Source organism: Protobothrops mucrosquamatus, unplaced genomic scaffold (genome assembly GCF_001527695.2).
Source record: "Protobothrops mucrosquamatus isolate PMUCROS unplaced genomic scaffold, P.Mucros_1.0 scaffold1260, whole genome shotgun sequence".
Classification (NCBI taxonomy): domain Eukaryota; kingdom Metazoa; phylum Chordata; class Lepidosauria; order Squamata; family Viperidae; genus Protobothrops; species Protobothrops mucrosquamatus.
In genome coordinates this window covers 384,977-396,393 of record NW_015387466.1, presented here as the reverse complement: position 1 = coordinate 396,393, position 11,417 = coordinate 384,977, and the positions used below count along the sequence as shown (strand labels likewise).

The 11,417-nt window shown below is 38.4% G+C and overlaps 1 protein-coding gene across 1 annotated transcript in view; it reads right to left on the bottom strand.

The window, feature by feature from the left end:
* EXOC3 (exocyst complex component 3) overlaps window positions 1-10,157 on the bottom strand; it is a 50,478-nt gene extending 40,321 nt beyond the window's left edge. Inside the window, exons 1-3 of the mRNA XM_015821132.1 lie at window positions 9,894-10,157; window positions 2,090-2,309; window positions 1,226-1,907 (exon numbers count right to left, since the gene is read on the bottom strand). Of these exons, the coding sequence (XP_015676618.1) occupies window positions 1,226-1,907; window positions 2,090-2,309; window positions 9,894-10,037 (1,046 nt within the window). The 5' untranslated portion in view covers window positions 10,038-10,157. The remainder of the gene's footprint in view (window positions 1-1,225; window positions 1,908-2,089; window positions 2,310-9,893) is intronic.
* Between the last annotated feature and the right edge of the window lie 1,260 nt (window positions 10,158-11,417).

Here is an 11,417-nt window from a genome sequence, read left to right as displayed (position 1 = left end):
GGCTGCCGGCTAAGGCAGCCTCCCCAAATGGCTCCATTCATAAGTAAAGGAATGCTACAGGCAAAATCCATTCAGGAGAAAAATACTTCAAAATCCCTTGCAGCAAAACTTACAGCTAACAATAGCAGAGCAATAGAAGCTAACACGAGACATCAGCCAAATAGAAATTGCCAAACACTCCTTAAGAACACAAAGCCCACATTGCACAAATCCCAGAACTTCAAAGTCACAAAAGCACATAAGAACCCTTCCACTCTCCATCTCCCCTGTGCCTCACCTCCAGCCATTGCTGCCTTTTTTCATTCCTCGTGGAGGGCGACCCCTCCCCCACTGCATTTCTTGCCTGTTTGCTGCTGCCAGCACAGGTGGCTGCCACAGCAGTTGTAGATCGGCTCATGGCTGGCCATCTTGATCTTCTCTTCTCTCCTCTCCCCCCACCCTCCTCCTTCTCCTCCTCCTCTTTCTTCTTCTTTCCCTTCGGTGCAGCTAGAGCTGACTCCCCCTCCTCCCAAGGCTGCTGCTTTTTCTCTCTCTCCCTCTCCCGCCCAAACTGCCTCCTTTTATAGCCTCTCCTGTCTCCGTCCCCCCCTCCTCCTTTCTCAGCCACTCTGCAGCTCCAGAGGACTCTCTCACAGTAAGTCCTTGCCTGCGCTGGCTCTTTCCCTCCCCCACTACACTTGGCTAGGCAGGGCTGCGTACCACTTGCCACTCGTTAATGTACCACAGGTGATACGTGTACCACCGGTTGAAAAACCCTGCACTAGACGCACCCAAGTAGTTCTGTTGGGATGTTTTTGATCACGCCCAGATTTGGCGCCGAGCAACTACTACTAAGGAATTTCAAACCTTGTAAGATATTATGACAAGGGCCTCAGATTGAATGGCAATTATGTCAAAAAGTAATGTAATAATGTAAAATGTAAAATTTTCTAATGTGTATAATAAACGTTCTGTATCTGCAAGTGTCTATCATTGATAATCAAACAGAGGTTTATTTCCAAATTGCCCTCGTAATTCTCTTTTAATAAACTCAATATAACCAAAGAAAGAACTTTCTTATTTTTTAGAAGATTCTGTATTGACCTCAACCTATCATTAAAGACAGATTTTTGAAAGGCTTGTCATTCTTGCTATCTTTGACCTTGCTGGATATATGGGGCTTGACAAAATTTATTAAAATCACATAATTCCTACTAGTACCAGCCCTAAATAATAATATCCTTACCTTTTATAAGTATTTAAAACCCAGGTCAAAAGGCTAACAATTTCATTTGCCTCTAAATCTTCTGAAGCCAGGTCCTGCATACGTAAAGACAATGCCCGGTGATACATATACAGCAATCTCTTGAAAATTTCATAATGCAGGGGGAAACACTGATCCATAAGATTTTTAGCCACCAAAAGATCATCAAGAACATATTTTCGAATTATTTCCAGATGGCGAACAAGCCACATTTTGTCAGACTCTCGAGTATCAGCTTGAGTGCCTTCAATCCTAGTAATAACAGTTCGATCCAGGACATTAAACATTTTTTCTTTCCACTTCTTAGGTCTCCCAGGGGGGATGAATCCAGTTTGCTTTTTCCGATCTAACATACGCCGATCTATCTTTTCTTCTCTCTCAATTATTCTCACAACTGAAACAAGCAAGGTTGGATCTCTACGGACAGTGACTAGAGACCTTTGAATGACCATCCAGAGTTGCTTGGCCAGTTCTTCGGAAAGTTTCTGCATATCTCCAAAATAGCTATCAATTAGGTTCATATCATGGGTATTCTTGCTATCCATGCGATATTGTTCATACATAAGATCATCTCGGGAGCACTCCAAATCCATCAACTTTCGATGGGCTTGCAATAATTGTCCTTGCTCAATCAAGTCTTGAGTCTCCTGGACTATCTCTGGGACTGAGAAGAAAAAGAGAAACCATAGATTTAAGTCATATTATATCCTACAAACTTAGTTTTGGAATTGTAGCTGCATGACACAGCTGCATTATTACTATACATTAAATATTAACATATAAATTCATACTAATACTACACAACTCTTTGTATTGTCAGTATATGAGATATTTTAGAAGTCATACCTGAGAATATATTTTTGAGGTTTTCTACAGCAGCTGCCAATTGACTATGTTGAACTACAGCATCTTTAACATCTTTGAGATTTTCTATGGTGTTGATACTCTGCCGCCAGTCTTTATTGACATCAACTAAAGACTGCTGTATGTCCTTGACATCATGCAATGCAGTGTGCAGTTGGCTTAAACCAGTTCGAACTCCATCAAGTTGTGACTGAATTGCAGCCTAAAAAAACCAAGCTTGGTAGTTAATTTACTCCATAATAGCAATAAATACCTAACATGCTCAAATATTTATTCTTACATAAAAGACAATCTTATTAATAAAACACTGAAGCTTATTAAAATGGAGGCAGGTTCTATATTTAAATGTAGAAACATGGGGTCCTTGCTACTCTATGAGCTTGATTTTTTTGCTTGCAGACATTTTGTTACTCAATTAGATAGTATCCTCAATGCAGTTGAAGTTGGGTAACGAAATGTCTGCAAGAAAACAACCAAGCCCAGAGAGCACCATGGATTTCACAGTTCAATCTGAGCTATGTATATTTTTTCCCACTGAAATATAAAATGTCTCAATGTACAACACAAATAGCTTTTCCTTTTTAATGGAATATTATTAAAGGAGAACAATTCATTTGAATTTTCCTTTCTAGGGAAAGTTGTTGAGAAGATGGTTGAAAAGCAGGTCCAGAATTTCCTAGATGAAATAGATTATCTTTCCAGGTGGAGTTCAGGCCTGGTTATGGAACAGAAACAGGAATAGCGGTGTTTTTTGATGATCTCTGGCAGGAGTGGGTTAATGCATCCATCCTCACTTTACTTGACCTCTCAGCAGCCTTCAATAGCACTGATCATGGTATCCTTCTGGAGCCACTTTGGAGGTTGGGAGTGGGGCCTCTCGGTTGTCCTGAGTCACTTCCTTCCTCTATGGTCACTTTCAGTTGGTGTCGATAGAAAGTGAGAGGTCTGGCTTTCATCCCGCTTTGTGGTATCCTGCATTGCTCAATACTTTTTCCACTTCTGTTTAACAGCTACATGAAGCTGCTGGGTGAAATCATCTGCCACCATGGGCTGAGATATCATCAATATACTGATGACACCCAGCTATATGTCTTGACCCATGGGAGTTACATGACACTGTGACCTCCCTCTTGCAGTGCTTGGAGGCTGTTAAGGGCTGGATGGGGAGCAACAGGCTGAAATGGAACCCTGACAAGACGAATGGCTCTAAGTTTGGGTTCTTTGGTCCATGGAGAATTGCCATCTCTGGAATTGAATGGGGTGGCACTGTCCCAGACAGACTCAGTGTGTAATCTGGGAGTTCTCCTGGATTCAAGACTCCAGCTCAAAGCCTTTGCATAAGAGCAGGTTGTGCACCAGTTATGCCCTTTCTTGGATCAACAATCCCTGTTCACTGTCATTCATGCCCTAGTTACCTCCCCTCTTAACTAATCCAATGCACTCTTCATGAGATTGCCCTTGAAAAGTAGCTATAAGCTTCAATTGGTTCAAAATACAGTGGCCTTCATGGTTTTATGCAAGCCTAGATGTGCACATGTGCTATCTCTCCTGCAGGAGCTACATTGGTTACCAATTTGCTTCCAGGTCCAATTCAAGATGCTGGTTGTCACCTTTAAAGTCCTACATGGCTTGAAACTAGGTTATTTGAAGGACCATCTTTTCCTGGTCACATCTATCTGACCCAACAGAGCAGGGAGGCAGGGAATTTTATAGGTCCCCTCTCCTAAGGAGGTACTTCTAGCGAGACTAAGAAGAACGACCTTCCACATGGTGACTCCCTCCCTATAGAACATCATCCCTACAGAGATGAGATTTGTTATGACTTTGACCACCAGGCCTCTTTCACAAAGCCCCAAAAACCTGATTTTGCAAATGGGTCTTGGAAACCCAGAATGGAATGGAGCCCATCAAGTATCTTATTTGATTCACTTATTGTTATTACCAGGGCCACCTTTTATTATTTTTTATATTAGGTTTTTGTCTTTGTAAGCCACCCGGAGTCACTGAGTGAGTTGCCAGCCATATAAATGTTTATTCATTCATTCATAAAATAAAATATCACTTATATTACTGATAGATTAGAATATTTATAGCTCAGGGTTAAACTGTGGCATCGTGACATGGTGGTGTCCACGTTTTGTGGTTTTCTTGCAGATGTTTCATTACCAAACTAGGTAACATCAGTGCTAGAAGGAAGAGGGTTTGCTCTTATGTTTATTTAATAGTAGCTTGCTCCGTCAGTGTCGGTGGGAGTGCTTTTGATGGCTCCTTGATTCAGGTATTGTTTACTTCTTGATTATTGTTCTAACAATAATCACAATTGGTGATTATTAACAATAACAATGTTGCTGTTAGCCTCTTCTCATCTGAGTGTTGATTGTTGGTGAAGAGGTCTTTTGGTCTTTTTGCTTCCTTTTTTGGCTTTTTGGTTGTCTCTTATGAGATGATTTTTATTCTTATTTATATGTGTAGTGCTACCACCGAAAGAGCCGTTGGAGTCCAGGTTCTCCTGGCCATGTTGGTATCGCTGCTGGTCCACAGTAGTCCCTCACTTAGGCACCTCTGCTTGGCTGGAACACGTGATGAGATGGTGGTCAGTCTCTCTCGGCAGATAGGTCATGTGATGGGGGGGTAGTCAGTCTCTCCCAGCAGGCAGGTCATGGGATGAGGTGATGGTCAATCTCTCTTAGCAGATAGGTCATTTGCAGGGAAAATATTCAGGTGGCTGTTCTGTTGTTGTTGTTGTTGTTCCTCTTCTATCTCCTTTTCTCCCTCAGGCTTGCCCCACAGAAGCCTCTCATATCCTGTCCCCTTCTCTCCCTCAGGCTTGCCCCACAGAAACCTCTCATATCCTATTCCCTTCACTCCCTTAGGCTTGCCCCACAGAGGCCTCTCCTAACCTATCCCCTTCACTCCCTCATGCTTGCCCCATAGAAGCCTCTCATATCCTATCCCCTTCTCTCCCTCAGGGTTACCTCATAAAAGGCTCTCCCATTCCTCCCTATTGTCTCCTCTCTCAGGCTTATCCCCCCCCCCCCAACCTGGGCCTCAGCAGAGTCTTCCACTCCTCTCTGTCCTCTTGCTGACTCCTCTCCTAGGCATTTCCCAGCACTGCCTCTTCAGCTCACCTCACCCCCGTTACACACTCCCCTCACCCAAAATTCTTTGGTCTCCCAAAGAGTGGGAAGTGCTCACCAAGAATCTGGGGTGTCAGGGGATGGGTCAAAATTTTGTCTAGCACTGAGTACTGCCTCTTCTGTGCTGTGGTCCAGAGTATCATATGTCAGTCTCCTATGGGGTGTATTACCCATTTTGGTCTTTGTACCTTGGGTTCGGTTGTAATGAATGAGTCATGCTCCTGAGACTTCTTGCACCCAAAAGTCTCTGAGGCTGGAGGCCCATTCTCTCATTCTAGCTGTTGTGAGGCATGTGGAAGGATTGAGACTTTCTCCACAGGCTCCTCCAGCCCAGGAGCCTCTGGAGCTGGTGGCACTCACTTCAGTTCTGGCAGCTGCTCAGACTGCTTGTCAGCTTTCCACTCGGGTTCTCTAAGAACTTCTTCCCATTCCCAAGCTTTAGGTACAAACTCAGAGCTCCTCAGGCCCCATCTCAGTGCCTGATGTGGGGGGAGTTGTTGCAAAGTTTTCCAATGACCACAATCAGTTCATACAGCCCTCTTCCTCTTCGCTGGCCTCTCTTTTCCTTCTGTGGCTGGAGCAGGTTGTGCTCGAGTCACTGATCTCATTGTTGAGCAGGATTCAGTTGCTTTTAGAGTAGATGGCTGAGAGGCTTGTATTGCCTCATTTAGAGGCAATAGATGATTTCGGTGCCATGCTTTCAAAGGCCCTGAACTCCCTTCTGGTCGAATCAGGTACACTGGCAATCCATGTAGCTTCTCACTGACAATGTATGGCTGAGAACTCAATTGGTCTGCCAGTTTATGCTTTCCAGGAATGCCCAGATTTCTCAATAATACCCGATCGCCAGGTTGCAAATCTTGAACTCTCACTTTCAGGTCATAATTCCTCCTGTTTCTCTGTTCTTGAAACTCTGAAGTGACTACAGCCTTCTCATAAGCCATCTTCAGATTCCTCTTCAACCTGTCTACATAATTGTGATGTGAATTGAATAAGGTTTTGTCCATTGAGATGCCAAATGCTATAACTACCAGCAGTCGGGCCTCCTTGCCAAACATCGGTCAATATGGAGAATACTCTGTAGCATCATTTTTCATGCTATTATATGCGTGTTTCTTCTTCTGTGCAGTCAGTGTCCCTAACATGTCAAGAAGAGTACGATTGAACCTCTAAGGCTGTGGGTGATAGAGAGCGGTGCGTGACTTCCAAATGCCTAGTATGTCCAGCAGTCGTTTAACAAACTTGCTTTCGAAATCTCTGCCTTGATCGGAATGTATGTGCTGAGGTAGCCCATAGTGTACAAAGAACTTTTCTACAAGTACCTTGGCTACTGTGGTGGCATGCTGATGAGCTGTTTTTGCTGCCAAAGCTGATTCCCTGGGAATGCTGCTATCTTAATTTGAATGGGGGCACTCAGAGATGACCAAGATGACTTCTGGACAGCCGTGGATCCATTTGGGAAGGGGAGTCTTGAAGATTCCAGTTCCCTCTGGAAGCAGTTGAAAAGTCACTAAGCGAATCCATCTTTCTGTTAGCAGATTCTTTTCCTTAAGTATTTTTGGGGTTGTAACTTTCACTTTTTGAATTTATTGTTTTTGTTCTTTGCTCTTAAAAATTAGCCAGCTGTTGAATGTTGATTTATTTCAATCCCTTGCTGGATTGCAACTGTTTTTTCTTTTCCTTTTCCTTTGATATATGTTATTCTGAATAACCTTTGTTCTCTCTGTAAGGAAACAAAGCACCCTTCAGGATGGTGAAGTGCTTCCATTTGATTTACATTAATATTGGACTCTCACCATGGGACTTTTGTATTTTTTGAATTTGCAAAATATTTGGAGTTTATCTCTTTTGAATTTTTTTTAGGTTGAAATATACAGAAAATATCTTTCATGTTTCCTTCTGTTTTAGTGTTCTTTGTACCGAGTTTCACAGAGTAATAATGTATCAGATTATAGGCAAGCAATGGTGGCTGAAATCTATGGTTGGGCAGTATGCAGCTTTTAGCTGAAAGTTTTTTTAAAAAAGTTTGATGAGATGATAATGGCTATAGAAAATATGCAGAGGCATGTCGTTTTGGATAAAAATTTCACAAAAGAAAGTTGCAGACCAAAGAGCTGGAGAGCTAACTGAATTGATCCCATGTGTCTCTTTCAAATTCAAACATGCATATCTTTACGATACTAGGAGTCTGACTGAATAGGGAAGAGACAAATTATTTTTTCCTACAAAGACTGAGGGAGAATGGATTTATTACATCTAATCAGAAACCACTTCTATTAGGATTTTGTTGGGAAGATAAACCTATGTGGAGACTAAGTCTATTATATTTAATTAAACAACAACTGATAAAAGATTGGATTAAGAAACAAATGTGGACATTTGATTCAGGATGAATTACTTTTAACTTTTAGGATGATAAGAGGCCATGGCAAACTTTCTATGAGTGGATTACAATAACAGTTTATTAACAGAGAAGTTTAAAATCTTGTCTTTTTTAATAATAATAATAATAATAATAATAATAATAATAATAATAATAATAATAATAATAATAATAATAATAATAATAATAATAAAGTTGGAAAGGACCTTGGAGGTCATCTAGTCCAACCCCCTGCTCAGACAGGAAACCCTATACCATTTCAGACAAATGGCTGTCTAGTCTCTTCCTAAAAACGTCTAGTGTTGGAGCATTCACAGCTTCTGAAGGCAGATTGTTCCACTGATTAATTGTTCTAACTTCAGGAAATTTCTCCTTAGTTCTAGGTTGCTTCTCTCTTTGGTTAATTTCCATCTGTTGCTTCTTTTCCTGCATTCAGATGCTTTAGAGAATGGCTTGACTCCCTCTTCTTTGTGGCAGCCCGAGACATTGGAACACTGCTATCATGTCACCCCTCTTCATTAAACTAGACATACCCAATTTCAGCAACCATTCCTTATATATTTTAGCCTCCAGTCCCCTAATCATCTTTGTTGTTCTTCTCTGTACTCTTTCTAGAGTATCAACATCTTTTTTACATCGTGGTGACCAAAACTGGATGTAGTATTCCAAGTGTGGCCTTACCAAGGCATTGTAAAGTGGTATTCATGTGATCTTGATTCTATCCCTCTGTTAATGCAACCTAGCACTGGGTTGGCTTTTTTGGGAGCTGCAGCACACTGCTGGCTCATATTTAAGTGATTGTCAACTAGGACTTCGAGATCCCTCTCACAGTTACTACTATTGAGCAAGGTACCACTTATACTATACCTGTGCATTTGGTTTTTCTTGCCTAAATGTAGAACTTTACTTTTTTCATCATTGAATTTCATTTTGTTAAATAGTGCCCAATGTTCAAGTCTGTCAAGATCCTTCTGCATTTTTATTCTTCTTCCTGTTAGCTATTTTTTCATTAATATAATATATAGAAGACAGGTCAATATTTTTCAAATAGATTTACTAGTTGAAAATTTGGGGGGGGGGGCTGCTTCACAAGGGGTGGGAACCAATATTGTAGCAATGTATTAATCAGTATTCAATTAGCAGAATATGTATATGGGTGTTGGTGTTTTTTTCTTTTCTTTTCTTTTCTTTTTGATGTACTTTTTTAATGTCTTGATTGTTTTGTGTTTTCTTTTGCTTCTTGTTCTTTTTTGGATTTTAACTTTCTTTTCAATAAAATAAAAAATAGAATGAAACAAAAAAAGTCTACTAATCACTAAAAAGAAGTAAATGGATATACATGCATAGGAGAAGTTTCACTTAAATGGCATTATTTCATTTACTTTATCAAAATTGTTTTTTCTATATATTTCTTTATATTTAGAAAATATATTTTCAAAATATATTACAATGCTTTAAAAGCCCTTAATATATAGACATTTTCCCATATAAATGTTACTTCACTATAGATTTATTAAAAGTGAATATACATCAAGATTTTCTAGCATCCTGCATATTAAATCTGCCACATAAATTAAATGTCAATTTATATTTTTGTACATTTTGTTTTGTATTTAATTTGCATTTCAATTAATATCTGAATATTTTTTCCCCTAAAATGAAAAGATATATAAGCACAAGAAAGATCAGTGGGAATGCTATGTGATTAGAAAAGGACTTGAAGCAAGATACTATAGGGGGAGAGAAAAAATTGATTAAAGGAGTTCAAAGTTTAAACAAAATCAGCAATGCCAAAGAGCCTGTTCCTCAATTGCAAAAAGAAATTGAATTTATAAATAATAATTTATAAATAATATATAAAATCTTAACTAATATATGGCTTAATAAATTAGAATCTATTCACATCCAGGTATATTTTAAAATTACAATCTTATTCTCATTGATCTAAGCAAAATCTCCTTTAATTTCAATTATTAGATTTTCCCCATTTTTTATTTCATTTATTTAAATAAATCAATTATTAAATAATTAAACAGTTAATATTACACAAATTTGCAATTTAATTATTTCTTTTATTTTTAATTAATTTTAATTATAATAATTTCTGACATAACTTTTGTAATTCTAACTGTGCCGTTCTAATTTATTCTGATACATAAAATAAAAGGCTTATGAAGGGTATTTTATAGATTAGTGCTGTGGTTAGACAACAGCTACAGCACTATATACACAGAAATTCAAGACTATCAAAAATATTATTCTATACCTTCAGTCGTGCTTCTACTGATGCTTTCTTACGGCCTTCTCTTCTACGATATTGTTCCACTTTATCTAACTGGTCTGGTCGCTGAAGCATCCCAGCTACCCTTTGTACAGCTGTTGCAACTGCTTCCCTGTCAGTCTCCTCCATCTTAAAGCAAAGCCTGAAAATGTAGATGCATACATAACTTAAAAATAATGGAGAATGGATTCATAAATTATATACCAACGTGGAATTAGGATTATTGCATCTATTCACAGGACCAAGCCACAATCTTAAAAATAAAAAAATACTACTATATCTACTTAATTATAGCAACAGAAACAATTACTATGCAACATAACAAAAAAACCAGTGATAAAGTAAAGGTAATGAGATTTCAGAAGCAAGAACCATAATTTTATTGAATTGCCGGGTCTTAGATTTGAGATTTGGGTGGTATGCCTATTTGTGGTATGACAAAGTAAACGTTAACTCTGGTTTTAAGATTCATGCCATCAGGCAATCAATTGCATGTATACGGTGGAAGTATAAGAGATTAGCTGATAAAGTGCCATTTTGGCTATCACCTCATACAAAACAGAGATGATTTCAGAATGTAAATGGATGACATATCAAGAGTTATTGATATTTGAAAAAGAAGGATTTAAGATAAATATAAAAGAACAATTAGTAAGTTGAAGAATTTGCTTGTTTACTTATTATAGAATTTTTGAAAGATTTAAATTTAAATTTGATAAAAAGTTTTGTTTTCACAGGAACTAAATCTGAATGTTAACTTATGTTCTGGAGGTGACCACTTGATTTCTAAAGTGGTTACTTAAAATGTTACTTAAGATGAACCTAGAAAATGAATATGTTAAAGAGTGTATAGTAAAATGGGCAAAATTGTTTGGGTATAATATGCTAGATAAATGGGAGAATGTATGGACAAATGGACTAAAATTCACATTAAATTATAGTTTGAAAGAAAACTTTTACAAAATGATGTATCGATAGTACTTGACCCCAGGCAGACTAGCAAAATGTATAAAGAGATTTCTAAGTGCTGGAAATGTAATCAAAATCCAGGTTCGTTTTATCATACATGGTAGTCTTTCAAATATGTGAAAACATACTGGATAACAATGAAAATGCAAAAAATATTTAAGATACAAATATTAATGAAAACTGAAGCTATTCTTTTAGGTATAAGCCAATTGAAAAACAATTTGGGGTGCTACTCCTTCACATGGTGACCGTTAGGAGGATTGTACATGCCAAACACTGAAAAGAAAAAGAGTTGCCGAATGTTGAAGAATGGATTTTGAAATTGACTGAATTAGCAGAGATGATGAAATTAACTGCTTTGATTAGAGATAATGGACTAGACAGTTTTATAAGAGACTGGAAATCATTTGTAGACCTTCTATGTGCTTAATATAATGGATAGTTAACTATCCGTGATTATATTTAGTAAATATACATATACATACATACACAGACACACACATACAAAAGGGGAGGACAATTTACTGCTTTTTCTTTTCT